Source organism: Ambystoma mexicanum, chromosome 10, assembly GCF_040938575.1.
Source record: "Ambystoma mexicanum isolate Mex_15411 chromosome 10, UKY_AmexF1_1, whole genome shotgun sequence".
Taxonomy (NCBI): Eukaryota; Metazoa; Chordata; class Amphibia; order Caudata; family Ambystomatidae; genus Ambystoma; species Ambystoma mexicanum.
The window spans coordinates 43039140-43066632 of NC_090932.1; the positions used below are offsets into that span (position 1 = coordinate 43039140).

At 46.2% G+C, this 27493-nt stretch overlaps 1 protein-coding gene across 2 annotated transcripts in view; it reads right to left on the reverse strand.

Annotated features, from left to right (window-relative positions):
• Positions 1-27493, reverse strand: part of TPRG1 (tumor protein p63 regulated 1) — a 700518-nt gene that overhangs the window by 418463 nt on the left and 254562 nt on the right. For both annotated transcript variants that reach the window (XM_069617466.1, XM_069617465.1), the window contains one exon: positions 25051-25273. In XM_069617466.1, the coding sequence (XP_069473567.1) occupies positions 25051-25273 (223 nt within the window). The remainder of the gene's footprint in view (positions 1-25050; positions 25274-27493) is intronic.

Sequence of the window (27493 nt, forward strand, 5' to 3'; positions counted from 1 at the left end):
AACTTGGCTTCATTTAAGTGATATAAAACAACACAAAGGCGAGACCGTCCCTCTCACTGTTGCCGATCCAGAAGCAAGACTTGCTTAGTTTATCATCGCTCGGGCCACAGGTTCGTTCCCAATGTGGTGTGCAGCCCCGCTGACAGGGCTGTGCACCTGTGCTGGTAGGCATGGGTGTGCAACTTCCTTCACCGCCAGTGTGATGTGGCAATGGCCTAGCCTTGTATTGTGCCGGCCGTGCCACAGAATAAACTACACGTATGCTGGATTACTGGGTCACAGGCACTGCAAACATTTTGGTGGGCAGTCCTCCCTTCTTATTTAGTACACTGTGTCATGACGTGCCTCATCATGATACCTCATCTACCTTTCCTCTACACCACAAGTACACCACACCTCTACATCCAACTTACATACCACACCCCAGGCAAATGTACCCAGCACCACAGGCACACAAGGATCGCCTTCAGACCCAAACGCCTATATGCTGTTAACACAGAACACCTAGAAAGTAACCTGCACGCAGAGGTCAGGGCACTTCCGGCCTGAAAGCATTAACTCAACAGCAAAGCTGTCTTACATTTCCCCCGCTCTTCCCTCACTCAGCACACACTCATTTAGATCCGCCAGGGTGTCTGGAGACCATGCAAATGGCAGTGCAGCGCAGTATAAATCCTCATACTGTAACACAACATAACATGTCTGTAATGCAAACACTAAAAAAAAATAACATTTGGAAACAAATCATAGTTCTCTCACTGCCAGGCACAGCTCATGAGGTTACACTAGAGAGGGCAACATATTGCTTTATCAAAGAACCTGTAGAGAAAAGGATGGCCCTTTTGGGGGCAGAAAACGTTTCCGGATGTCATTAGGTTGATTTGTTTTAGTTGAGGTGGTGCTTAATATCACAATAAACTTAAGAGAGACTAGAGGTAATATTTCCTATGACCGATAGTGAACAGCCCTCTATAAACAGAACTCTGTCACCATATCACCATTCATTTAGAATCAGGTGGCACATGAGTGCCACCAGAGATGCCACTTTAGGACCCCCATTAGTGAAGGCTTTAGTGCAACTTTACATTTTTGGTACGCAGGTGGCACTACACTAGCACCAGAGGGCGAGGCTAAGCTTGTGCTTCAGTGCCACTCTTGGTTTTGGTTCACAGGTGGTGCCGTAGCGCCACCTAGTGAGGCTACGTATTTTTGGCTCACATGTAGCTCCTTATCCTGCACCATTACTTTTGGATAACAAGTGGTGCTTTACTGACATCAATTGTGTGGCTCTTAGATGGTGTGTTAGCGCCACCTAGTGAGGCTACATAGTTTTGGCTCACAAGTGGTACTTCAGCACCACTATTATATTTGGAGTATATGATGTGCTTTACCAGCACAATCAGTTGTGGCTGAAGGTTGGCACTTTACCACCAAACCGAAGAAACAACACTGCTATAGGGATGTGGAATGTGCCAAGCCACAGAGAGCAAACGCGGGGAGTTATATGAGCCCGGGCAGTACAGGGACCGAACATTCCTTTGGCGATGCAGGCTGCAATCCCAATCTCTCTGTGAGGTTGTCCATAAGCAGGCAAAAATATGGTCTTGGCCAATGCTGGTTTTAAACGGTCTTCTGATAGAATCTTACATTTATAGCCCACTGCCACCCCCCCAGATTACTAGCCGAAGTGACCCCTAGTTGTCAGCAGGTCTGCTCTCCCAGCAAATATGACCCTTGTCTCGCTACCACACTCTACACCTCTCTGATCAGCTTTCAGAAATGACCAAGATGACTGCATGAAGGTGGCATGTTCATCAGCAGGTCACATGGTCATCTTGTATCCTGGCTTGCAACATTATGTGTTACTACGGACTTCTGCAATTGTATTCGCTCTCCCCTCTTGCTTCTCCACTCCTTTTGACTGCTTACTCTCTGTTCTCTTCTCCTCTCCCTTGCTCCCTTTTCCCATCTCCTCCCCCCCTCCCCTTACTTTCTTCTATGCACTTACTCTATCAGAATTGTCCCTAGACCCAGTATGATACCAACCTCATCTGACTCCTCCCCCACCCCTTACTTCTTCCACCCACCCCCTTCCAGCACTATCTGAAATGTTGTCAGGCCTAGTACGATACTCGCTTGTTTTGTCCTTCCCCCACCCTTTCTGCCCCCCCTCCCTCACCTTTAGTTTTCTCCGGCTCTACCAGAAATGTCATCAGGCCTAGTACGTAGTCGCCTGTCTGTTTCCATTTCCTTCCCACTCTCCCCCTCCCTTCCTTCCTTATCTATGTCTTAGCTCTTGCACTATTGGTGATGTTGTCAGGCCGAGTACGATAGTTAATTTCACATCCTTACTGTTCATGGCCTGTAAGTAAGTCATTGTATTTTCCCTTGTTTCCTCCCTTGCCTTGAAGCGCTTTGAAACACATTGTGTATAAGAGCTATATAAATAAACTATCATATCATATCCAGTGGTGGCTGCTTACATAGGGCGGGGGGGCGCTGCCCCCCCTCCCCGCCACAGAGAGAAGAAGAGACAACTCTTTTTGCTGTGCTGGAATTAATTAAATTAATTTTTGCAGAGCGGCAGATTAATTATTTATTTATTAATCTGCCGCTATGTCTGTAGTATGCTGGGCTGCCAGGCCTGCTCCTGCCCAACCTAGAGCAGCGGGGCGCGTCCGGATCTACGTAGACTACGTCCATATTCTACCATGTAGAGTGCTTGGAGCTGTGAGCTCGACGCACTTTACGTATCCCATTCCCACATTTGGGAGGCTGTCGGGGTGGTGGAGTGGTGGCCCCTCACTGTCGGTATTCTGCGCAAACAGCGCAGCAGTAGAGGAAACCTGATTCCTGTGCTAGCATTGCAGGCCATGCAGGAGCATAGCAACAGGATGTGTTGGATTGTCATTGGCTTTCTACCAGCCAATGACAATCTGTGTGGGTGGAGTCGGGTGACGGTCATGGGCACACAGTGTGCCTCACCTTCTTCTCATTCTTTCTATCTGATCCTAGTTGCTTGCTGGTGTGGTGGTGGAGGACTCGTCGCAGTGACCCAGGCCCAGCAGCCCAGAACCAGGCCCATCCACGGACGGACATGTGCTGCTGCAGCCCCAGGTAAGTGAGCATATAAATTGTGTTTGTGTTGGCTTCTTAGTTAAGTGAACTCTTAGTCTTCCATGCCACATTGGCGAAGAAGACTAAGAGTTTCCTTAACTAAAACTAAGATGTAGGCTGAGTGTCCCGCAGCCGCCATTAGGTTTCAGTTAAGGAAACTATTAGTCTTCTAAGAAGACAGTTTCCTTAACTAAAACTTAATGGCAGCCACGGGACACTTGGCCTACCTCTACCTGACCCTCAGTGAGAGATGTAGGCTGTGTGTCCTCCCGAGTAATAGACACCTATCATGTTGTCGAGGCCTTGAATGTCGTTTAGCGGCTCAGCGGCTATCCTGGGTCTCTTCCGTGTGCTCTAGACTGTCACCGAAGTGACCCAGGTAGCAGTAGCACATAGGCAGGGTGGGCCTTCCCGAATCCCGCCAAGCAACTCCCGTCGCACCTTTCAGGTCGCTGCTGCAGCTATGAGTAAGTGATGCAAACCCTGCACTGCCACTGAAGCCCCTAAGAAGTGCACAAAACGCTTTCTAATCTGCCCCAGATCCCACATCATCATTAATGATAACAATGTATCATCTACATTATAGCCAGTATAATTTAATAGGGTTTAGTGTAATAGCCATACCCGACAGAGGGAAACTATTGGGAACATATGTTTTTTGCTTATTTGAACTATATCTAATAAGTTCTTGGCAGACATAGCTTGTGGTGTCTCTTGTGCTTGACAGAACGGTCAGAGCCCCTGTTGACTTGAATTTTATTTAGATGAGTTATTCTTCTGTTCTCCATATGCTGTTTTATGATCTTTTGTAGAGGATGTAGTTTGTGAAGGGTTTGCTTACCCCTCCTCCCCTGTGAGCCCCTCTTTCTCACGGCGGGATGAACCCAGATTTTGTTGATGCAGACAAATGGGGGTTCACGGTTTCCTGGGTTAGGGTCGGGACTGGGAGGCGACTGCTCACATCGATTCATTGGAAGACCAGAAATGCAACGCAAGTTTGAGGTTTATTTTTTGATGAAATGGTGTCTTGGTTAGGAAAATGCATTCTATCGACACTTTTGCTCATTTTAAGAAAAATGGGAATCAAATTGCAAAAGTGTTTGTTAAAGCAAAAGCACACTTTTAAGCAGATATATCTGTTTCCAACACATCTTTGAATTATTTAAGTGCTTTTGTTGAGTGCAGCTTCGCCCGCCTTATGGGCTACTTCAGAGCCAGGTGAAAGAGGACGCGGGTACATAGGGCTAGGAGGTACAGTACGTGGGTACAGTGAAGGGGGTGTGGGGGCTAGGAGTGGAAGAGGCCTGAAAGGTAGAGGACAGGGGTTACAGAAAAGGGGAGGGCTAGGAATGTAATAGGCCTGAGAAATAGAGGCCCGGGGCCACAGAGAACAGGAGGAGTAGGAGGAGTAGAAGAGGCCTGAGAAGTGAGAGGATGAACGCATATGAATGCCAGTAACAGCATGACAAAATGATATTTTTCCATCCTTACTGACTATATAATGATGAATTTCTTTATGCATACATCGTAGTACCAGCAATTCTTAATACAAGCTGCTGTAAAATACACCATCACACTTGCACACGTAATAATAATGTACCACCATTAGTAGGTAAAACCTAATGCTTTTTATGTCATTTTTCGGTGGGTTTTGGACAGTAAATAGCACATTTTGGAGGCCATTTTTCAAAATGTTTTGCGGGGGAGAACCCTCCCACACTCTCCGTGGCTGGTGTGGGCTTGCGCGCTGCACGCGCTCGCTCCCAAATTCCACCTGGGAACTTTACGCCCCACCAGCTTTAAAACTCACCAGCCGCCACTGATCATATCATATGATAAAAGCAGCTTTCAGCCAACATTCAACCAGTCACCAAAAAACGTTCTTGTTAACCTGCCAGATGCCAGAGAAGTCTAGTGGGCGTTTGTCCAGATCTTGGACCGGTGCTGTCATTGGCTTGCGTTCCCCCTTTAAAGTGACAGACACCCCTTCCATCATATGACATTCCCTGGGTGAGGAATTGCAATTTCACAGGTTCTACATGTGCGCTTGTTCTAGAGCAGAGATCTGCAACCTTTGGCTGCCCAGATGGTTTAGACTACAACTCCCATCAGCCCAAGGCAGCACAGTCAAAGGGGGAGGGACATAGGAGTCTTACCCCAAAACATCTAGAGAGCTGCAGGTTGCAGGCCCATGTGAGATAAATCACACAAAGCGCAGTGCTAATTTTCTAATGCACATGAAAGTGGATCCTTTTACCAGCTTTAACTTGGCATACAATAAAACGTGCCAACATGTTTGCCATGTAATGAAAACCCCAGCTCTTCTTCCCAGTCTTCTAAAGATGTGCACTGTCCAGCCTGGTTAACGGTAGCTAAATCTAGCTAAGTGCATGCTTGACTAAGGGTATGAGTGTCGTGCTGAATGGAGCAGAGTTCTGAAGTGCCAGGTGAACGTGCAGATGAAACACTGTGATCACTGCATCCAACTCCTGGCAGAGTTCTACTGCTACCCTGCTGGGGATTCAAACCTAGGCCCTGCCACCACAATCCAGTGCCACATCTCATTGAGCTATCTCACAGGTGCTGGAGTGGCTTTATTTCAATAGACTGCTTGGGACATAAAACCCATTCCCAAACAGCCAAAAAGCTCAGCTCAGCTTCGATCTGTGAATTGCTGTAGGTGCAGCAGCGCTCGCAGGTAATGGGAGGGCGGCGCCAGTGGCTATAGTCCTGGGCATGTCCCTTCAGAGGTGTGAATTGGGGGTGATTGGAGGGGGAGGCTGCTAAAAGATGCATGCTGAGGGAGAGAGACAATGACACACTAATGGGGGCCAATTCATTGCATGTTCTTTCCGCGCGTTTTCTTTAGTCTTTTTAGAACTGTAGTGAAACACAGAGTAGATGGGTGGAGTGGAGGAAAGGAAGGACTCAGGCACTGGGGGTTTGAATTTGGGCTGGAGGGCCTGAGTGACAATAAGAATGGGGGCTTGGAGGAAACATAAAAAGGGGTGGGTCAGAAAAGGGGGCAGTGCAGAGAGAACAGCGTTTCACTCCTTTTTAGTTTTGGCCATTAGGTGGCACTGAAAGAAGTACCACCTTTAAAGCCAAAACTATTGTCATTAAAATAAGAACTTCAAAATAGAGCTTGAAATAGGGGCTTTGAATGTAGGTTTGTAATGCGTTTCAATGCAGATGACATATCATATGGTGCTCAGATGTACAACATTCTCTCTCTAACAAGGTTACCAACCTCCAAAACAAAATAGCCTTACAAAAAGCCTCCCCCAACGCACCTCAATAATGCCATCCTTGCGCCCCCCCCCCAAATTAAGGACACATTACTTGCCTCCCCTGCCTGATTCAACTTCACCAAAACCTCCACTCTTGAGATAGAAAAAGTCATTCTCTCACTCAAGCCTTCCAACTGCCAGGGTGACCTATGCCCAGCCCAGCTTATAAAGGGTGCAGTAAAAGATATTGCCCCTTTTATCTCCAAGCTTGTCAATGCCTCTTTTACTTCCGGCACCAGCCCCACTAACCCCAAACAATCCTGGGTGTTACCATTGTTAAAAAAGCAAACCCCTGCCCCCCTCAATACTCGATAGGGTTGCCTACCTTCAAATCCAAAAATACCTGGAACGCCAGAAACTTCTAGGAGCTCGACAATCAGGATTCCGTCAACACGGAACAGAGACTGCCCTCATCGATCTGAAGACACAGATCGATGAATTAAGAGACAAAGGGAAAACAGCCCTCCTCTTACTGCTTGACCTGCATTCAACCTCGTGGACCACATGTCTTATGCAGCCACCTTGACTTAGCCACCCACTTCTCTAAAGAGGCCATATTATGGATTGAGTCTTTCCTGAGCGACAGGACTATGAGGGTCTTCTCCCCCTTTGCAGCAGCGGACCCTATCCCTATCACATGTGGAGTACCCCAGGGCTCCTGTGTCTCCCCGACATTATACAACATATTCACTAAGCCCCTTTTCGATGATCTGGACCATATTGGTATCATCTACATGAACTATGCAGATGATACTCAGATTCTCCTCCGACTTTCCGGGGATTAGGTTAAGGACGTGGCGCTGGTGAATAGAGTGTATCTCATCCTCCAGGCATGGATGGCGACCCACGGTCTATGCCTGAATGATGATAAAGCCAAGCTCATTATCTTGGGTACCCCAACCAAGCTCAAGAAACTATGTCAGGAATACTCAGCCTTCACAATAGACGGCAACTGTATCAAGGTGGCTAAGGAGGTAAAGACTCTCAGGTTCTACCTCAATGCCACGCTCTCCTTTGCCAAACAAGTGAACTCCATGGCCTCTGCCACGGCCTATACTTGTAAACTCGTTAGAACGGGCAAACCCTTTTTATCCGATGACAATTGCATTATTCTGGCCAGAGCCCTTATATTCTCTAGGCTAGACTATTGCAATGCCATGTATATCGGTGCCAATAAGCCCATTATCCGGAGGATACAAATCCTTCAAAACAATGCCCTAAGAGCGGCACTTGGCGTGTCCAGAAGAGCACACATATCTGCAATTAGGGGCCAAAATAACTGCCTTTCAACACACAACAAAATCCAGCTTAATACTGCATCCCTCATCCATAAAGTATTGAATAATGCGGCCCCTAACTATCTCACGGACAGATTCCACAGGAGAACATCCACTAGACCCACGGGACTACCCAACTCTAATTGCCTCACCATACCAAGATTTAAGCTCTCCAAAGTTGGTGGATGTAGTTTCCCCGTCAAAGCGGCCCAACTATGGAACTCCCTGCCACACCCTATCAGAGAAGACCAACCCTATATATATATATAGACCGCCTACATTTGACCCACACTTTTGCACTTACCTGCATTATTCATAGATATGTTCTGTATCTATGTTTGTCTATACTCACCATGCTGTATTCCCTGACTTATCTATTGCCTGTACATGCACTGTAACCTGTGTACCAAAGCCTCGCATATCCTTGTAACTGCTGCGCTCTGATATCTTCCGGGTCTGGTGATCATTATAAATGATTAAACAAACAAACATATGAGGATGGATTCATGTAGTTTGGCTATGAGTCCCACCCATTTAACAGCCATTGCTAAGTGAAATCTATAAAATGTTCCTCCCAACCCCACCCATTTTCCCTCCAGCCACACCTCTTTTTGCACTCTTTGGCTGAATTTGTATTGTGCAGTGAATGCGTCAGCCATTTTAACTTCCAAAATGATGGTAGCCATCTGTTAATGTTGTTTAAAAGTTATTTGACTTGATTGATGCTTTAGAATATATTTATTGCAGCTTTCAACGTATGTTACACATTTCACAGCATTTGTTATTAAAAATAAACAAGGTAGTGTAATAGTTACATTTTGTTTTAAAATGGCTCTGAAACTGTACATCCAGTGACGTGTGGGTTATTGGTCAGTGTTTTTGATGTAAAGCACACCTGATTGGTTATGCAGTTAGTGATGTAATAGTTTTGCAATGTTAGTGTAATTAATTCAGAGCCAGCAGTGGTTTGATTTCCTCGATGTGAAGCTGCTGCCGGCTGGGATTTGTTTTCTGACGTTAATTTGTTTTACTAACGTAAGAAATCTGTGGCGGGTGGATTATTGTTGTTAACCCGCTGCCGACACATATTTGCAACGTTAGTACAACAAATGTAATGTTGTTGGCGGCTTGGGTTTATTGATGCCGCTGCCGACTTGCACTTCGTTTTACTAACGTTGCAAATATGTGCATGCCGCAGATTGCAATGTTGTTAAGCCGCTGCTGGCACATAGTTGAAAGTTAGTCAAAGGAGTTCAGCGTCGGCGTTGGCTTGGGAAGTCACAGGTAGATACTGTAGTGATTAGGGAGTTTTAAACAACGTTGTTGCACTTGCAAGAGACATTTTAATGGTGATGACCGGCCGTTGGCTATTGCAATGTAAATACAGCATTTCTTCTGTTGGATGTATATGTTGGGGGAGGTCATGGGGAACTCTGATTTCTTTGTTGCATGTTTCTAGAGTGTGTCCCTACAGACTCTTCATGAACAGTGTGAAATACCTTCTCTTTAAAACTGTAATCATGGCTAGTCATACAGGTGGATAGTTGCTATTGTGCTACTAGCAGTCTAGACTGTTATGATCAGGCAAGTGAACCGTGTGTCTGCCGAGAGAAAGAGTATGTTCTCTAGGGAATGAGTGAGTGGGGAGTGCCAGGAACAAGGGAAGGCTGCAGCAAAAGACCTTTTGGTGGACACCTTGCTGTGGAACAGTTACTGTTTTTGTGTCAATTACTTGCGTGGAGATAGGGACAACATCGACCCCAGATTTAAAATGGTAGTCGAAATGCAGTTCTGGAAATGAAAAACAAATATACGCTGGGGGCTTACTGTGTGCCGTGGGTGGAGACAGGAGTGGAGTCATGCAATCAAGTAGTAGGCTAATCAAGGAGGCCAGCATTTCCCCCAAATTGATACCATAAATAAAACAAACAATGGCAATAAACAGACACAATCTGAATACACCAGGAGAGGGTTTAAAGCTGCAACTAATGGCTTTCTCCAACTCTCACCTTTGCTTTCAGCGCTTACTTTTTCTATCATCCTTCCTCTCACACTCATTTTTTCTCTTAGCCTGTCTCACTCAGATTTCCTTTTGCTCATCCTCGGCACCCTCTATCAATGGCTTCCTCCGTTGCTCTATTTCCCTTCTCATGCCATTGCACACCTGCACCCCTTATCTCATCCTCCTTTAAAACCTTGCACCCTCCTCCTTGCCCCCTGGTGCCTATAAATGCAAAATGCAAAGAACAGTAAACGCCCAAACTATTGGAATTGCCAATGCTCGTTTTCTTTTTATACTTCGACCGCTGCATCCTGGCAAGCCCTGGTACCCCCGCACCCGACTAATAGCCACCTGGGTGCGTCCCCGATGTACAGCACTCTGTTGCTTCCCAGCTACGCCACACATATGCATATTCACACATATACATGCACTTTCCCCCAGTATCTATCTGCGCGGTGAGGCCTACGGGCATGTGGCGCCTTGCAAGAACTGAAATAAATAAATAAATAAGCAGTAATTTTTTGCTGAAATCGTGATGAGTGCCGCATTTGATTTTTCTTGTAAGCTGTAAGAAGCGCGCGCCACCAACTGTCGCGCGACTTAATGATTTTCATATTTTTAGTACATGCTGAGAGTCTGGCACTTCGAGATTAATGTGCTTCCAGGACACACATTTAGATCTCAAAATACTCCCCGGGTGCCATCGGCAAGCTTCACAGCGCCTGCTGCCTACAGCATAAGGCGGGCTCCAGACAGGTGGCGGGGAACAAGCACTTAACTTTAAAATGTCACACCGTTTATGTGCACTGCGTGGAAAACTTATTTACCGTCTGTGCCCCCCCCCCACTTGTTTTTTTATGTATAAAAAAACATTGGGGGCGCACCAATGACGTTTTCAGAACAAAAAATCCCACATAATAATAAAAATCAAAAATATTGGTATTTTATAAAGCATGTCATGCCAATTCTGCACTGGGCAGAAATGGTGCACAGGGAATGTATCAAAACTAAAGAGAGATGGGAGGTTGTGAATGGATCATAACCACTGGCATTGTTCTGACCCACTGTACATTCCATCGTTTTTCAGCCTGCCCTGGCTGTACAGGAGGGGCAAGAGCATATGCAAATCAGGCTTAGTTCGACCCCCAAAAAATACAGTCTAGCCTGAACTAATGGTCCACTTCGCTTCTAAACGAGACACCAAGCAACCCCATATATGTTTCAGCCATAGACAAATCAAGCGCAGGACCCATGCGTGGCCAGTCCCATCCCAGACAGGGTACCTTACGTCAAACCTGGCGAGTGATGGGGGTAGGAAGGCGGGGAGGAGGATTTGAATAAATCATAGCCACTGGAACTACCCTGGGCAAACACCCGAACCATCATTGTTTAGCCTGATGTGCCCTGAAAGGAGGAGAAAGACCAAATACACCCCAGGCCTGGCCCCAACACAAAAGGCACAGCCCAGCCAAGACCACTAGGTCCTAACCCTTCTGCACGAGAACACAAGCAACCCCACACATGCTTCGGCCTCAGCGGGCTTCATCAGTGACTTGCAGTGTGAGACACTAGACACGGCAACCTCGCGATCTACGTCTGGTGTGTGACTTTTGAACCGGGATCTATGGTGTAGACTGGTCATATAGGACCAAACAATGGGTCACGGAAGCAAACATCATTGACTTCAAAGCCGGAACTGGTGCTGCAAAAAAAAGGGGGTATAAGGAGAGACTCATTTACTCACTCTCCCAGTCGCTTGAGTGCCCATTCACTCACTCTCCCACGCATTCCGTCGCTCACTCACAGCTCGATTAAGAGCGAAGACTTTATAATCAGCCTCTTGCCACAAAGACCATCCAATGAGAGCCTGCCAATACGATGGCTGAGCTGCTATTGCGTAACGTAGTGCTGCGAAGTGACTGCAAGGTCAAGCGCAGCGCTTCATGAAATGTTCAAATAAAACAAACATGACACAGAATTGTAGCTGGAGCCTTAGCCAGAGGATCCTGCCCGCTATGAATCAATCAGTTATGGTTTTACAGCATTTTTTCAGTCGTCGGTATTCTTTGCCCTCTAGTTAGCTGCTGCAAGGCGCATTCCAGTGTCATTTTAGCACTATATGTTAGGGTTTAACTGGGTCGTTTTGTTTCAGATTGTATTCTTCTCCCCCCAAAAAACGAATGTTGCCGCTGACTCTAGGGAAGGGACACCTAGCACTTCTTCTGGGGACAATGGGGGGGCAACGGGGGATGGAGCGTCAGAAGGACTTTGGTGGTGTGGACAGGAGTCCCTCACTTAAGTAAAATGTCTCTTCTGGAGCTTGGGGTAGTTTGGCTACTCTGGTGCAGGTTAATGCTTTATTATAGAGGTAATATTAAAAATGAAGTCTGTCCAATGATACATGTTTAGGCGATATTTAACGAAGCGGCGGGCCAACTCTGTCGGTAACGGGCCGTTGGCGAAGTTAAGGCCCCGAGCGCACAGAGGGCACCTTGTTTAATATCGCCAGTAGCACCCTTGTAGTTCCCTACACGGGTGCTAATGGTGTATTTTTTAGAATTAAAACAAATGCATTTTACCTTGCCTGCGTGGCTCGGCACCGCAGAGTTCTGGTGTCCCTGAAGTCCGTTTTCAGTGTTGATGACTGTGATGTCATCAACGTGAAAACCGACTTATTTACACACACAAAAAAGACACCATTAGCACCTGTGTAGGAAACTACATGCTAGTGCGATCTCCACGCTACCCAGTGATTTTACCTAACAGAAAATAGAGAATAAAATACCAAATAAAAAACATAAAAAAATAAAATAAGGTATGTGGGAGTGGGGTAAGGGGTTAAATCTGGTGGGAAGGGGGTTGGGGTGAGTTATTAAACATGGGGAAACAAGGGGGCTTGTGGTGACAGGGGTAGTGGAAGTGACATCCATGGCCCTTGACTTCTGATGACATCATAGGAAGTGAGGTCATTTGACCCCACTCCAAAATGACATCACAGGAATCGATGGAACACGACCCTTCACCTGTTGACAAAACAGTAAGTGGCATCACATGGCATTGTTTCTAAGTACACTACGAAACATATGGTTGCAATATCATTGTAATGTGACATACATTTCATACAAGAATAGATCACCATATGTATTTTTAATATCAGTCTGTATGGGCCCATATTGCCAAATAACTGTCAATGCAAGGAGACGTCCAAGGCCAAATGATAGTGATGTGTTATTATATAGTAATTACGCTTAAGTGCTTCGAACCTTAGATCCCTCCATCCCCACCAACTATAGGTCCATCACCACTGTCCCTTTCATCCTGAAGATAATTGACAGAGTGGCCTATCTGCAAATCCAAAAATACCTGGAGACTAACCAACTCCTCGGCACTCGTCAATCAGGCTTCAGCCCGCAGCATGGCACTGAGACCGCTCTTATAGATCAGAAAGCACAAATCGACGAGCTTAACGATAAAGGAAACACAGCTATGCTACTCCTCCTTGATCTGTCGGCGGCTTTTGACCTAGTGGACCACGCAGTACTCTGCAAACACCTAGCGTCAGCCGCCCACTTCTCAAGTGAAGCCATAGCCTGCGTCCAATCCTTTCTGGACAACAGAAGCATGCAAGTCTTCTCCACCTTAAACTCTGCAGACCCTATCCAGACAACATGTGGAGTCCCACAGGGCTCTTGTGTCTAGCCAACGATGTATAATATCTTTACTAAACCTCTATTCGACGAATTGGACAGACTGGGTGTCACATACACAAATTATGCAGACGACACCCAGATCCTCATCCCCCTTTCGGACAATTTCACTACGGATACAGCTTTAGTAAACAAAATGTACACCCTCATTCAGGCATGGATGGCAACCCATGGCCTCTGCCTGAATGACGAAAAAACAGAGGTCCTTATTCTAGGCTCACCCAATAACCTAAAAAAACTCGACCCCAGCTACAGCTCCTTCAATATCAACAGTAACATAATCCCCATCGCCAAAGAGATGAAAACCCTTGGTTTCTATTTGGACTCCACTTTGTCCCTAAGGAAACAAGTGAACTCCCTGGCCTCATCCAGAGCCTATACCGGTAAACGTATTAAAGCATGCAGACCCTTCCTCTCACCAGCTAGCTGCATTATCCTAGCCAATGCACTAATCCTCTCAAAACTGGATTACTGCAATGCACTTCATGCAGGCGCAAATAAATACATCATCAATAAACTTCAAACCCTACAAAACAACGCGCTCAGAACGGCCCTGAACCTCGCAGCCAGAGAGCACATTTCGAATGTGCGGAGAAACTACAACTGGCTAAAAATCAGCGATAGGATCACCTTCAAAATTGTCACACTAACATTCAAATGCCTGCACAATGCAGCCCCCCCACCATAGGGATAGAATAATAAGAAAAACTGCTGCACGACCAACCAGAACTGCCAACTCTTTCTGCCTCCAAACCCCTAGATTCTGACAAAAGAAAAAAACAGGAGGCAATAGCTTCCCTGTGCAAGCAGCTCAGTACTGGAACGGCCTACCATTTGAACTAAAAAGGGACCAGCCCTACAACAGCTTCAGGCACCATACCTGCACCTGGCTTCAACGCAATGACCTCAGACCGGTGACCCTGAGCATTGTGACTTGATGACATTCGTACCCCCTACTCTCACATGTATAATGCACATAATGTATTTACTGTATAGAAGATGCTACCTTTACATGTAAAGAATGTATATAATGTAATTACTGCACACAATTTATGTTATCTGTATAGCTGCAACCTGTAACCAAGTTCTAAGCATTCTTGTTATTCTGTGCGCCCAGCTACCCAAGGGTTTTCTGGCGCCCTATAAATAAACAAACAAACAAACATACAATATCACCAAAACCAAACCTGTGTTGGTACTCATTTATCAACCTCAGCAGGATGAAAGGCTGAGTTGACCTGGCCGGGAGTCAAACCTGCGACCTGCAGACCACACACACATTGCAGTAGCGAGTGCTCTACCCACTGAACTATCTAACCAGCTATAGCTATGAGACAACCAGCCCTTCCATAAACAAAGAGTCGCACCCTGCTGGCCACAGCCCAGGAGCCTCAATTTAAAAAAATAAATATATATAGATCAATACAAAATGCTTTTTTCCTTCAAATTATTGTTTATTATTTTAAATGGCACATGAGAAAATAATATAGAACAGTCATTTCTTTGTATATAAATATAAAACAGATATGAATGTATCTCAACCATCATAGTCATAACGGAAAAAGAGTCGAAATAAAAAACGGAGCAGAAGAAGAGAGAGAAAAGGAAAGAAGAAAAGACACAACACACCGATGCAAGTGGGGGGTCAGAATAAAGAAACCTTAGGGCAGAGGCATTAAGGTCGTTAAACACGGTCAGAGCATCTCCATGGAAAGTCACGCCCTCCCTTTCAGAGAGAAGCGACAAACTCAGCAGCCAATCATCAACAGAAGGCGCAGTATCACTTTTCCAGAATTTCAGAATATGTCTCAACATTCTCAACTCTCAAATCTTTATAAAGTTGAAGCTTTTCTTCAAGACTCGGAGCCTAGGATCCAAGTCCAAGCCTCGCTGCCCCAGTGCTTCTCATGTCCCTTCTGCGAACATGTAAAGGTCACCTGTATTCTCTCACAATCAGCAACCAGCCAGCGGTGGAGGCAGCAGAAGCCAACCCTATCAGCTGGGGTTCCCAGGACAGCCCCCCTAAATCCATATCCAAGCTTATCAGAGACGTGTGAGCTTGCGCTGGCTGTCCTGGCAAAGACTAGGATTTCCGATGGCGCTTCTGCCTTCCATAAAAAGCTTGCAAAACATTGCACATGGTTCCTGCCTTGCCAACCCCATTACCTTTCTTACGCCCCAACTATCATCTGCCCCACCTCCTACTGACCCGCTCATGCTCACCCGGTCTCCCCTGCCAACACTCCGCTGGCAGCCTTGTGCCCTTCTTAAACCCTTTATACCAAATATTTGCATCATTTTTATTTCTTCTTATTCATTATTTCTTAAATAAATAATTTCTCAAAGGCCTCAGCACGCTCAGTATGATAATAGTAGAAAAAGCCGCATTGGCTAAGTTATATTAAATAAATAAAACCTGTATATGCCCCGTCCCGCCCACCCCCATGTGTGCCTCTTGTGCCTTCCATGCCACTTCCTTTTCTCTGGCTCTTTCCCACTTCCTTCTTTTCCTGCTTTTCTTCACCCGCTACCCCTACCTCCCCACCCCAAAATGAAACAGGATGGCCCTGTAGACCTCTATAGGTTTTAACAGTTCTGATGGCAACAAGAATCACCCCCCCATACTCAAGGGCAGGGCAATGCAGTACAGACCCACTAGAGGCCCATTGGGAGCCTGTAACGGGTGCTGCAGGACTGCTGCAGGGCCTAAGGCCTTTCTCCAGTATATGATGGCAGTACATTGCCACACAAGCCCACACCTGGACTAGATATGCCAGTACATCATATGTGCCAACATTGACCCATGGAATTTGGAAGATACCCATCCAGTCCAGTGTTTTCTTTTCATTGTACTTGGACTTGTAGTTTTGCTTCACCCATTATAAAGCCATCACTTCAAGTCCCAGAATGCAAAGAAGTCAATACAACGTGACTGGGTGACAACCCCTGCCTAACATGTGGCATGTATGATACGTGATCAAATAAAGTCACAGCAGTGCCCATGGTAGTATGATAGCATGTGGCAGCTTTTGTATACTGTTGTATGATTTCATGTTATTTTATGGAATACTTTAACCTAGTATGTTATAGAATGAAATGGCATAGTAATGCAACACATGGCATAGCATGGCATAGTATTCCAAATCATGGCAAGGCCTCCTAACAGGGTCCTGGCCGTGAAACCTGAATGTCAGACACACTTTTCTCTGTTGCGGAACCTAAGATCCCTGCGGCTTCTGGCTGTGCCGAGTGAAGGAGGGCGCCACCCAAGTGCACGTGTACACGGCCAAGGTGGTTCACATCAGTCGCTGAAGCTAAACGCTATAGTGTTGGCTCTGAAGGCGCCCAGTCCTTCCAAGTTCTGCGCCCATTCTGGACTGCACAGACAATCCCACTGCAATGCTTTACGTCAACATGGGCAAGGGGTCACTTTGCTCTCAATCATATGGACCTGCAATGACAATGACAATGCTACTTGCTTTGGGAATGACATGCACGCGCCCTCAGGCGGAGAGGACCTGCTGCCACCAGAGAGGGCTGAGTGGCCGCATTTTCCGCCCACCTGGCTTTTCGGCCTACTGGTCTACTGGACAGATGTACCAACATGTCTTTGCTTCGAGGGATAGGGTTAGCGTGAAATATGGGGCATAGACAAGTTTAAATAATTGGTTGGGGAACTAAGTGCAGCCTGTGCAAGCAATGCTTGCATCTTCTGCAGCGTGGGCAAGCAATGCTGGCATCTTCTGCAGCCTGTGCAAGCAATGCGTGCATTTTCTGCAGCCTGTGCAAGCAATACTTGCATTTTCTGCACCCTTTGCAAACAATGCTTGCATTTTCTGCAGCCCGTGCAAGCAATGCTGGCATCTTCTGCAGCCTGTGCAAGCAATGCGTGCATTTTCTGCAGCCTGTGCAAGCAATACTTGCATTTTCTGCACCCTTTGCAAACAATGCTTGCATTTTCTGCAGCCCGTGCAAGCAATTCTGGCATCTTCTGCAGCGTGTGCAAGCAATGCTTGCATTTCTTGCACCCTGAGCAAGCAATGCTTGCATTTTCTTCAGGGAAGGGGTTGCATGGAGTACCAAAGAAAACAGCAAAGCGAGCAAGACGTTTTTCGGTTCTCTGCCGGTATCTAGGGTTTTGGGTAGGGTGGCCAGAGGGGTCGGATGCCACCACGTGCAGTCTGATGCTGGGCACATGGCGTATCGCTTGGCCCACCCCTCCATGCCCCAGAGGACTGTGACATCACACATGCCCATGCTATGCATGCCCCCTTAAGTGACCACCCAGGTTGTAGCTTGCAGTATATTTTATGGCGATGCTGGTCAGTCCTGGTGTGAGTGGAGGGTGGCATGGAGGAAAGAGAATGGACAGAGTACCAGAGGTAGATTTAACACTCGGACAAGGGACACATGCCCACGCGACCCCCTGCCCTGCCTTTCCTACATCAAAGGGAAACAGCCCGGACTGCCAGGGCCTCCCACTGAGATCTTCTCCTTTTAACAGGCTCAGCAAGCACACTATTTACAATGGAAGGCGATTAGTGATGTCGACAGGTTACAAAACATAGAACATTTGTCCCTAAAGTTCATAAATGTCACACTTGTGATAGCCATTAACTTTCCACCCTAAGCTCCGCCTACCGACGGCCCTCTGACAATCTTGCCTACGGGCCCGTTGGCTTAAATCTGCCACTGCAGCGTGCAAATCAGCCCTAACACGCGAGCCGACCCAGCACAAAAGCGTTCTGTCCAGAAATGTTGGGACTAGGCCCATGCATTTCAAGTAGACTGCCAATACTCACCCACGCTAAGTCCATGGTACTGCACAACCCTGTGGACCCTTATTGTCGGCATGGGCTCTAAAGCGCGAGGGCCCACTACACCACGTGATATGATAGTTTATTTACATAGCGCCCATACACAATGTGTTTCAAAGTGCTTCAAGGCAAGGGAGGGAACAAGGGAAAATACAATGACATTCTTACAGGCTATGAACAGTAAGGATGTGAAATTAACTATCGTACTCGGCCTGACGACATTTCAGATAGTGCAAGAGCTAATACATAGATAAGGAAGGGAGGGGGAGAGTGGGAAGAAAATGGAAACAGACAGGCAACTTCCGTACTAGGCCTGACGACATTTCTGGTAGAGCCGGAGAAAAACAAACGTGTTTTGCAATTCTTTCCGAGTCCCAATTACACAGCACAGATTTCACCACTCTGAGGGAAGACGGCCTAGAGGGAGGGGGCTAGTATAGAAAAAAAGCCTCAGGCGGTGAAGTGGGCGAGTGAGAAACAGACAGTAGGAAATGGACAGAGAAGGAGGGGAGGTAGAGAGCTAGTTGTGGTAGGAGGATGGGGGGGGGAAGTAATGTGAAGAAAGAAGGCTGGAGGGACAAAGGTCGAGGAACAAAAGAGGGAGACTTGAGAGGAACCTGTGGAGGGAACACTGAAGAGGAGTTTGTAATAGAGTTTCTGGAGTAGGTTGGCCGGGGTCCAAAGGAAGAGGGTGAACATAACCTCAAAGTGGAGGTGGGAGGGGTTGTGAGGTAGGAGGTGGAGGAGGTATCAGGAGGAAGGTGGACACCCAAATGAGAGGGTCAGAAAAGACTAAGGAAGAGGTTGGCAGGGTAATCAGGCGGAGGTTGAACGTGATATCAAGAACAGACCGGGGAGTAGAGAGCAGGAATAGGAGACGTCCCTTTAAGAACACAGCGGCTCAGAGCCCCCGAGGAGGAAGACAAGGTTAGGGTCTCAGGGGGCAGAGCCAGGACCCTGAGACAGTTAGGTGGCAAATGGAACACAGTAAGGAAGGTCAGGTAATCAGCCCCCTAGTGGAAGCTCTAGAGGTTTCCCAGTCCTTATTGAACCCCAGCCTTTTCTATGTGCAAGACCTAGCTTGCAGGAACATGTGAGCCCGGAGGCACCACAGCGGGATTCCCCCCCCCACTGCAATTCTCCAGATGTGGCTTCCAGAACTGGAGACAATACTTTGGATTAGTTCCTTAGCAATGGTATGTGCTGATCCGTGACGTGATTCTTGTTGAAAATTACCCACAGGTACTTACCCACCCGAGCTGCATCTCGTAATCTCATACCCACACTCCACTCAAGATCATGACAAGTTTATGGTGACAGAGAGCGCACACATTAAACCTAACAAGTATTAATAAATCCGATGCCACTTACTGTGCTTTCTCTGCTGACCCTTACCTGCAGAGGGATTGCTGATTGCCACGTTTAGTAGCAGGTGTGGTGCCACTCCCCACAGGTAGAGCAGGATCCTGGAAAGCCAGACATCAAAAGGAGGAAGGTTCGGGCGCTGCCACGAGAGGACTCTGTCCACGGATTGCGCCGAGACCCGAACAACGCGGACCCCCTCACTTCAACGCTTACATTAGCTTTCAAAAGTTGCCATGTCCATTAACAATTGTGCCCTGCTAATTGACGGCCATTGTGTTGGCAAAAACCCTTGCTGACAAATGAGGTTGCTTTTCCGAGCAGTCCTGGGACCCCAGGTTATGTCTCTGTGAGGAATTACAACCTGGCAAGGGTGCAAAGCCTTGGATTTTGAATTTCTTTCATTGGCTAATAAAAGGATGGAGGTAATTCCATCTCTGACAGGTAAATCTGCTGATCAGAAACCCCTTTCATAAGTTCTGTGCCAAAAGCAAAGTGTGTACTTGTGCCCGGCTGTATCAGTATCCTGATTCACAGCGCCTGCTCTACCAGTGGCATGGAGCAGGGTCAGAGGTCACAGGTGCTCTCTTGACAGCTGCAGCGACTGCCAAGTCTCTGCTGCAAAGCGGCTGCATTTAAGATATGCACCCCTGTACCAAAACTATGATGCTAATATAAGTAGACCATGATCATGGCAGGATAATCTCTAAAATGAAGCTGTCCCCGAGTTTAGGCATAGTGCATGGCACTACTTATGATCAAGGCTGCCACATCCCGATTGATATCGCACATGTGCCAGCTCCAGTGAGCATGCTCAGATGTGGAAGGGGATGTGTATTCCGGCAGTCGGGTGGAGACCGCCAAATGGCAGGACAGGAACATGGAGGACCGGGTCTCTTCTGCCAGGTAACACCCTACACCAGAGGCAGCTATCCTGGGCCCGGGCATCAAAGGAAAACACCCATTCAAAAAGAGTAGCCTCACATCCGGGTGCTGCATGTCTAAGGGCCTCTGTGCTTAGTGGGAAGGGAAGGGGTGGGATTAGAGTAGGCAGCAGGCACGGGCCAATGGAAGGAGACTTCCACCATCTTGTTTCTCTCTGTCTCTCTTTCTCTTTCCTGTCCCCTCCCCTTCCTCTGGAGCAAAGCACTTTGGGTGTGACATCAGAAGGGCAAAGTCCACTCCGTTCAAGAGCAGGAATTGGACCACTAAGTCAGCCTAGCTTCAGTCCAATCACCTGGGGACTTTTGCCTTTAACAGACAGTTTCTCCCGCCTCTTCTGAGTTTCATTCAGATCCTCTCAAGGGAGTCCTACAAACAGGTGCAGTGGCAGGCAGACCAGACATAGATCTCAGTAACAGTCGACCTGCTGCCCTCCTATTCCAGATGTGTACCATCTCATTCACCCATCACCCTCTGGTGTCCTTCCCATGCACCACATTCTCAATGCACCCCAATTACCTTTCAGACCTCATTACCCCTTTGGTCCATCCTTTAACTATTAACTCAATCCCCTTCCCTTGCCCACATTGCTCAGTCACCAATTCATTGTCACTAAGCGCTTTAATTGCCCATCATGGCAATCCATTCCTTGCCCCTCACCACCTTCCATTTTCCCGGCTTAAAGATGGGCAGTAGACCATCTTGATTTGCCTTTCAGCCTCTGCCAGACACGACAAGGAGCCATGGTTGGGGGTTTGCTGGCAATTGTTGCTATGTTTTCTGCACTTGGACGATGCAGAGTGAAAGACGGCAAGGGGGTGACATTGTGTGCTCTCAAGTTGCACTTCCTTGGAAAGTCGGCTCCATATTTCAACCCATTGAAACAGATAGAACTGCAAGGGGAATACGCCTTGGACCTGGTTGGAGAGGGAGCAAGAGTGGTCTATTATATTTATGTATGTTTTCAAATAAAGTGGAGTGTGTGTGTGTGTTTGTTTCTGTGACTGGGGTGAGTATTTGTGACAGGGTAAAGTGTAGGTGCAAGGATGCATTTGTGTCCATGTGACTTTGTATCTCTATATCTGAATCTGGTGTTGATTTGCATGTGTGTCTTTTGTTGGTCACATACGTTAAGAGTGTTTTGGACAAGACAAGGAAAAACGATCACACACTTAGGGGGTCATTCAGAGGGTTCCATGTGATAATGGCGGTGTGAAAAAGGCACCATGCAGGCGGCTTTTTTTTCCTGACCCCTTAATTCTTTCTCCAAATATTCTAGGAGGTATATAATTATATATTACACCTCCAATCCTAGAATATTTGGTGAAAGTGTTTGAGTGTCTGGAGGGTGCATTTTTAGAGAAATGTTGCCACCTGGTGGCCATTTTCACAGTGACATTATCATTAGATAAACTTTGTAATGAAAATCACCACCTAACCCACTATCAAGAATGTACTGAATTTCTTTGAGAACGGAGGACACTTTCCAATAGATATAACCACTGACCCAGCACCCGTGTGACCCAGGTTCTATCCAATCTCTGTCTAACCCAATTTCGAGACAGAAGGGCGAACCCCATCACCGGCTACAGAGTCCCCGATATGAACTAATGATCAGTGCAGTGATCTACCTCTTCAAGCGATTATTGAGAGTGCGTTCAGCCTGAACAGCTGTTGCGAGCTACCTTGATGCTGTTTTGTGAGAGGTCACTGCACTGATATTGTGCTATTTGTTTGCAGCATGTGGAGCTTGGGACATTGCGGCTGCCCAATGTCATGAATGAATTCCTTGGAAAAATACCAGACTTCCACTTTTGCGCTCCAAATATACATTTTATTTGATTGATTACACAGTTGATTCAATACATTGTTTCTCAGTTGTGAGGGTTATAAGGTTCACCCTCAGTTGATTCAATACATTGTTTCTCAGTTGTGAGGGTTATAAGGTTCACCCTCAGTTGATTCAATACATTGTTTCTCGGTTGTGAGGGTTATAAGGTTCACCCTCAGTTGATTCAATACATAGTTTCTCAGTTGTGAGGGTTATAAGGTTCACCCTCAGTTGATTCAATACATTGTTCCTCAGTTGTGAGGGTTATAAGGTTCACCCTCAGTTGATTCAATACATTGTTCCTCAGTTGTGAGGGTTATAAGGTTCACCCTCTACACGTGTTTCACCTTGCTTGTGTTGGCAAGGATCTTCAGGAGGGATTTTTAACGTATAGTTATGCTGGTTGGAGATATATTGGGATTTCTTTGTTAGTGCTGGCTTCTGATATTACATCAATTTCCTTCCTTTAAACTCTGAAGGACACCCTGAGTTTGTAGTCTTTCCAAAAGTGAATACCTGAATATTAAATCTATATGTGTATTCTTCCACTGTGTCCAAAAGTGAGCAACACAAACAGTCCAACAGCTATTTCTATAACCCCTACATATGTAGCATCCATGGGTGCTATTGAGGGTGCCATTAAACTCCTTTTGTATGATCATACTTGTGATCAAGAAATTCCCCAGAGCAGAATCCAACCGGGGACACTCTCTGATAAGATAAGGTCCCTGACTTCCCTGGCAAGTAGGCATTGTGATAAGCTGCTGTGGATTGCAACAGACCAATGGTGTATGGGGAGCAGTGGTGCCAACATCGCCATCCAGAGACACGGAATCAGTTATTTAACTGCCTACATTGCCACAGGGCGGAATGAACCTGCGTCTGCAGCCTAGCCTCCTCTCCCTCTCACTCACTGGGCAGGGCCATCTGTGGGGGCCACCCAGGCACATCTGCAACGCTGCTAAAATCACAACAAATGCCGCGCCCATTTACACAGAATTGCAGCACTCGGTTCCTCTGTGGCAATCAAGATTCTGAAAGATTTCATTTTTTTCAATTGTTTTCTTTACATTTTGGAGCTAGGGCTCATGGGACAACAGTCCAGCCAGCCTGGGGTGCAATTTCCCCTTTGCCTCCCTTGCCAGTTTCCGCTCCTGTACTCCAGCCACGTAGAATGTAAAACCACACTCTCCAACTGTGTCCTAATGCATCCGCTGGTATCGTAACATTTGTATAGCGCCTTTCACCATTAGTATGGTCCCAACACGCTGTATGTTGAACACCCCTGGGGAACTGAAGTGCAAGTAGGGGAAAATTGGAGAGGTGCTAGTATGCGTGTGCGCATGACAGCCAGTACGAAGCTATGAAGTGGAGGCCAGGCCCATACTAGCCACCCATTTTGGGCCAGCATGTGTATAACAGGGCTGGACCATTGGTCTGCGGAACTGAAAAATCCAGTCCGGTTTCAGACCGAGTAAGAAAAATGAAAGACAAAAATCTCTTAAAATGTGCATTTTTAAAAAATACATCTTCACTATGAATATCTAAAAAAACTATTCATATTTATTTCGGGTCGATAAAACCAGCTCCAGTTGTGAGCGATAATTCGATTGTTTGATCTCAAGGATAACTGCTTCGCTCCAACACCCAAACTGATCTTGCGGGCAATTCATGAAAGCCGTGGAACAAATAAAAATAAATCAAAATACAGCACAGAGCTTAAAACTGAAATTTCAAGATCACGCAATAACCACTTAGTGTGGATGCGATAGGTCATGTTAGTAATTTTAATACTGCACCAAATCCTCACAGTAGCAGAGTTTTTGGCCCCTGTGAGGGGTATCCAGAGCTTAGTCTGCAGAAGCAGCTAAGAGGATGGGGGTTAATGGAAGTGGTATCGTGTGGGACTGGGATGGTATTTCTTCCCACAGTAACATCAACGCTAAACTTTCAGATCATTTTCCAACGTATTGTTCAAAAGAATCCATGCCAAATAAATCAATATCTATCTCGCCCGCTGTGCCAAAGTCGTCCTCTCTCGATCGATCCTTTTGTTCCTTCCTGACATCTTTCAGCTTTCCTCCTAATCGGTCACTGAAGAGACATGGTCGATCCCTACCCGTCGTCACAGTGTCACCTCAGGTGACAGGAAAAGACATTTGGGACGAGTAGGAGGGGCAGACCCTAAAAGGGGGAAAATCCAGAAAGGCCAAAAAAAACCCTTGATGGAAATTGGCTGGCGGTGTAGACCGAGAGTGATCCAGAAGACAACAATCCGAGATGGTTAACCAGGACCGATGATCGAAAGCAGGAGAAGAAGGGGTCAGCAGCGTAGGTGACGAACAAGAGAGGATCGAAGGGAGCAGGTGGCAAGGCAGGATTCAGCAAGAGTGGAAATCAGAAGGGAAGGTGGGTACATAGCAAGAAGGAGAAATCAACTGCAGCGTCTTACCCAAGAGTCGAAATGGTTGCAATGCGCGGCGTAGGCGAACTCCGCAGACTAAATGCAAAGCCAGAGACGTCTGTGCCATCTTGAAAAAGACTAGAGCGGAGAGGGACAAGCTGGTTCTAGAGTGCTGGCACATCTACTGCCTAAGACGCCAGCGATTCCACAGTGACCATCGCAGAGTTGTGACAATCTACACAGAGCAGATTATGATCCAATAAATTCAACAACTTTAAAAAGTAACAAGACAGTGTCTCACCCGAGCGACAAAGAACTTCCGGAGAAGGTACTGACGGTCTTTGATGTCAGGGTCGAGAGTTGCCAGTGAACTTCCTTCCGGATTCTTCTGGTCCCATTGATCCCCGGAAGCTGCTTCATCTCCCTTTTCTGCTGCAAGAGCCGGTGGGTCCGGCTTTGCTGCATCGCCCAGCTCCACGGGGCGGAATTCCTCATTATCTCCAGTTTGGGACATTTCTGCAAATCTAGGAAAGGCAGGCACATTAACAAGGCACGTCTGACGGTCATACCGCTACATGGATGGATTACTTTTACATTTGCAACATTGTACATTTTTCACACAAACATTTTAAATTCTTTAAATCTCAACTTTAATAAATGTTCATTAGGTTTCCAAAAAATACCAATTTATCAAATGTTTATAGCCTTTTAAGAACAGTTCCCATGTTTTCAAATCAATCGAATACCTTCACTAATTATGCGTATCTATACGGCGAATTGGAATCCCATGAAGAGGAGCATTTTTAGGAGTCTTAAAGCTTTTGTGCATTCAATGAATCTTCAGAAACGTTTACAAAGAAACCCACCTGAAAGCCAAAACGACCCCTACCTGCACTCTCCTAGGCATGGTGAGAGCAAGTTATGAGCTAGAGACGAGTGGGAAAAGCATCTCCCCTATACTCAATTATTTCATGACTTATGGGGGGAGTTGGGATGGTTTCCCGACTTTAAACACTGCTCCATCTTTGAAACCTTGAAGGGCGCATTCAAGCGTAGGCTACTTAAACATGACTGGGTTTGTAATTATGACCCTCTCTCATTCATCAAGAGCTATCGGAGTATAGCGCGAGTTGTACACCGTTACATGAAGCCAGAACGGTGTTTGGAGTGTTGCCCTGACCCGAAAAAGCCCACGAATTCCATCTACGGCTGCGTGCCAACCAATCGCCGGTTCTATCGATATGTGGTCCTAAAAAGAAGCTCCCCCGTGAAGCTATATATTCCAGGATATGCCAATTTGTTTCTAAGCCTGAGACTGCGAAGTATGTCCTGACGGAATGCCGGAGATTGGGACCCCTCTACATGGTTGCACTGGGACATCTTGTGCATCATAACCTAGACGCAATTAAAAGTGATGATTTTTGGGTGTTCTGTGTAAACACTACCTCAATGTCAGTGTTATTGGCCCTGTGCAGGGTCTGCAGGAGTATAATTCAGTTCTTGGTCTAGTATGTTTTTGGTAAGGTTTTGTGGAAGCCACCTGGTTGAAGTAAAAATGGAGTTCTCCCCGACGGCGAGCCCTTTATTTCGCGTAGGTTACTTGAAGATTGGTATTCCCGAGGTAAGCTTATCTGCTGGGAGGGATAGAGTTATGGGTCTAAAAAGTCGGGGACCAGGGTAATGTGATCAATTACTTCGTACTTTAGTAATGTGATATTTTATTTTTCATTTATATACATTTTAAATACTTGAATGCGTTCTATTAATTGCGATAATTTGACTCATGTGTGTTAAATGACAGTTATTGTAAATATTGTAAAAGTTCCGTTTTGAACTATTATACAATTAAATAAAATGTTTAAAAAAATGTAATTAATTGAAACTGTTCATAACAAATAGATCAATGAACACAGTCCAATTTTTAACAGCTCAACGTGTTTCAGGGAGAATCCCCTACGTCAGGAGCCATTTAAAAACGGACATTGAACAACGTAAGGTATGGAAGTTTAGAAGAGACACATTGGATTATTCCAAGGATATTTTTTGTAAATGGCAAGAATTTTACCAGAACACCAGACCTATACGAGCCGATAAACCACAATCGAAGACTCCCAGGCAAGATAACAGCGACATCAGTAGTGAGACACCTCCAAGTGGGGAATACTGAGGAGACAGGTGAAACAAGAACCTCAGTAGGTCAAATTAATAGGACGGGGGTACGACTCCCGTCGGCCTACATTTCTCACAAACAGCAAGTACTTCCAGTGGAATACCTGCGTTTTTTTGTTGTTGAAAAAAGAAGGCAATAAGAAGAGGTATCCAGAAATCTACGGTGCAAAAACAAGACAATCAACAGTTAGTGTTTAATATCTCCTCAAAACAGTTGACACAGAACCAGATAGAAGTGTTCAATTTGGGGTTGTCATTTGTACCCACACAAGGGTCTACCTTATGAGAAGAAAGAACTACCATCTATAGACTTGTGCTGAAAATGCAATTGAAGGTGTTTTTCGACCTGCAACCCCCACAAGAAGAGCTGGCGATGTCCTTCGACTATCTAGAACTTAAAACTAAGAGTACTTATCAATAACATTGCTTTGAACCTTTTTGAAAATCAAATGACGAGGGACCTGAAGAAAATACATTTTCAGAAAATCAAACATTATAATATCAGGAAACACCAAGGTAGACTTATCAAAGTTATTGCAGACGACAGGACACTCATAATAAAGACAGCCGAAAAG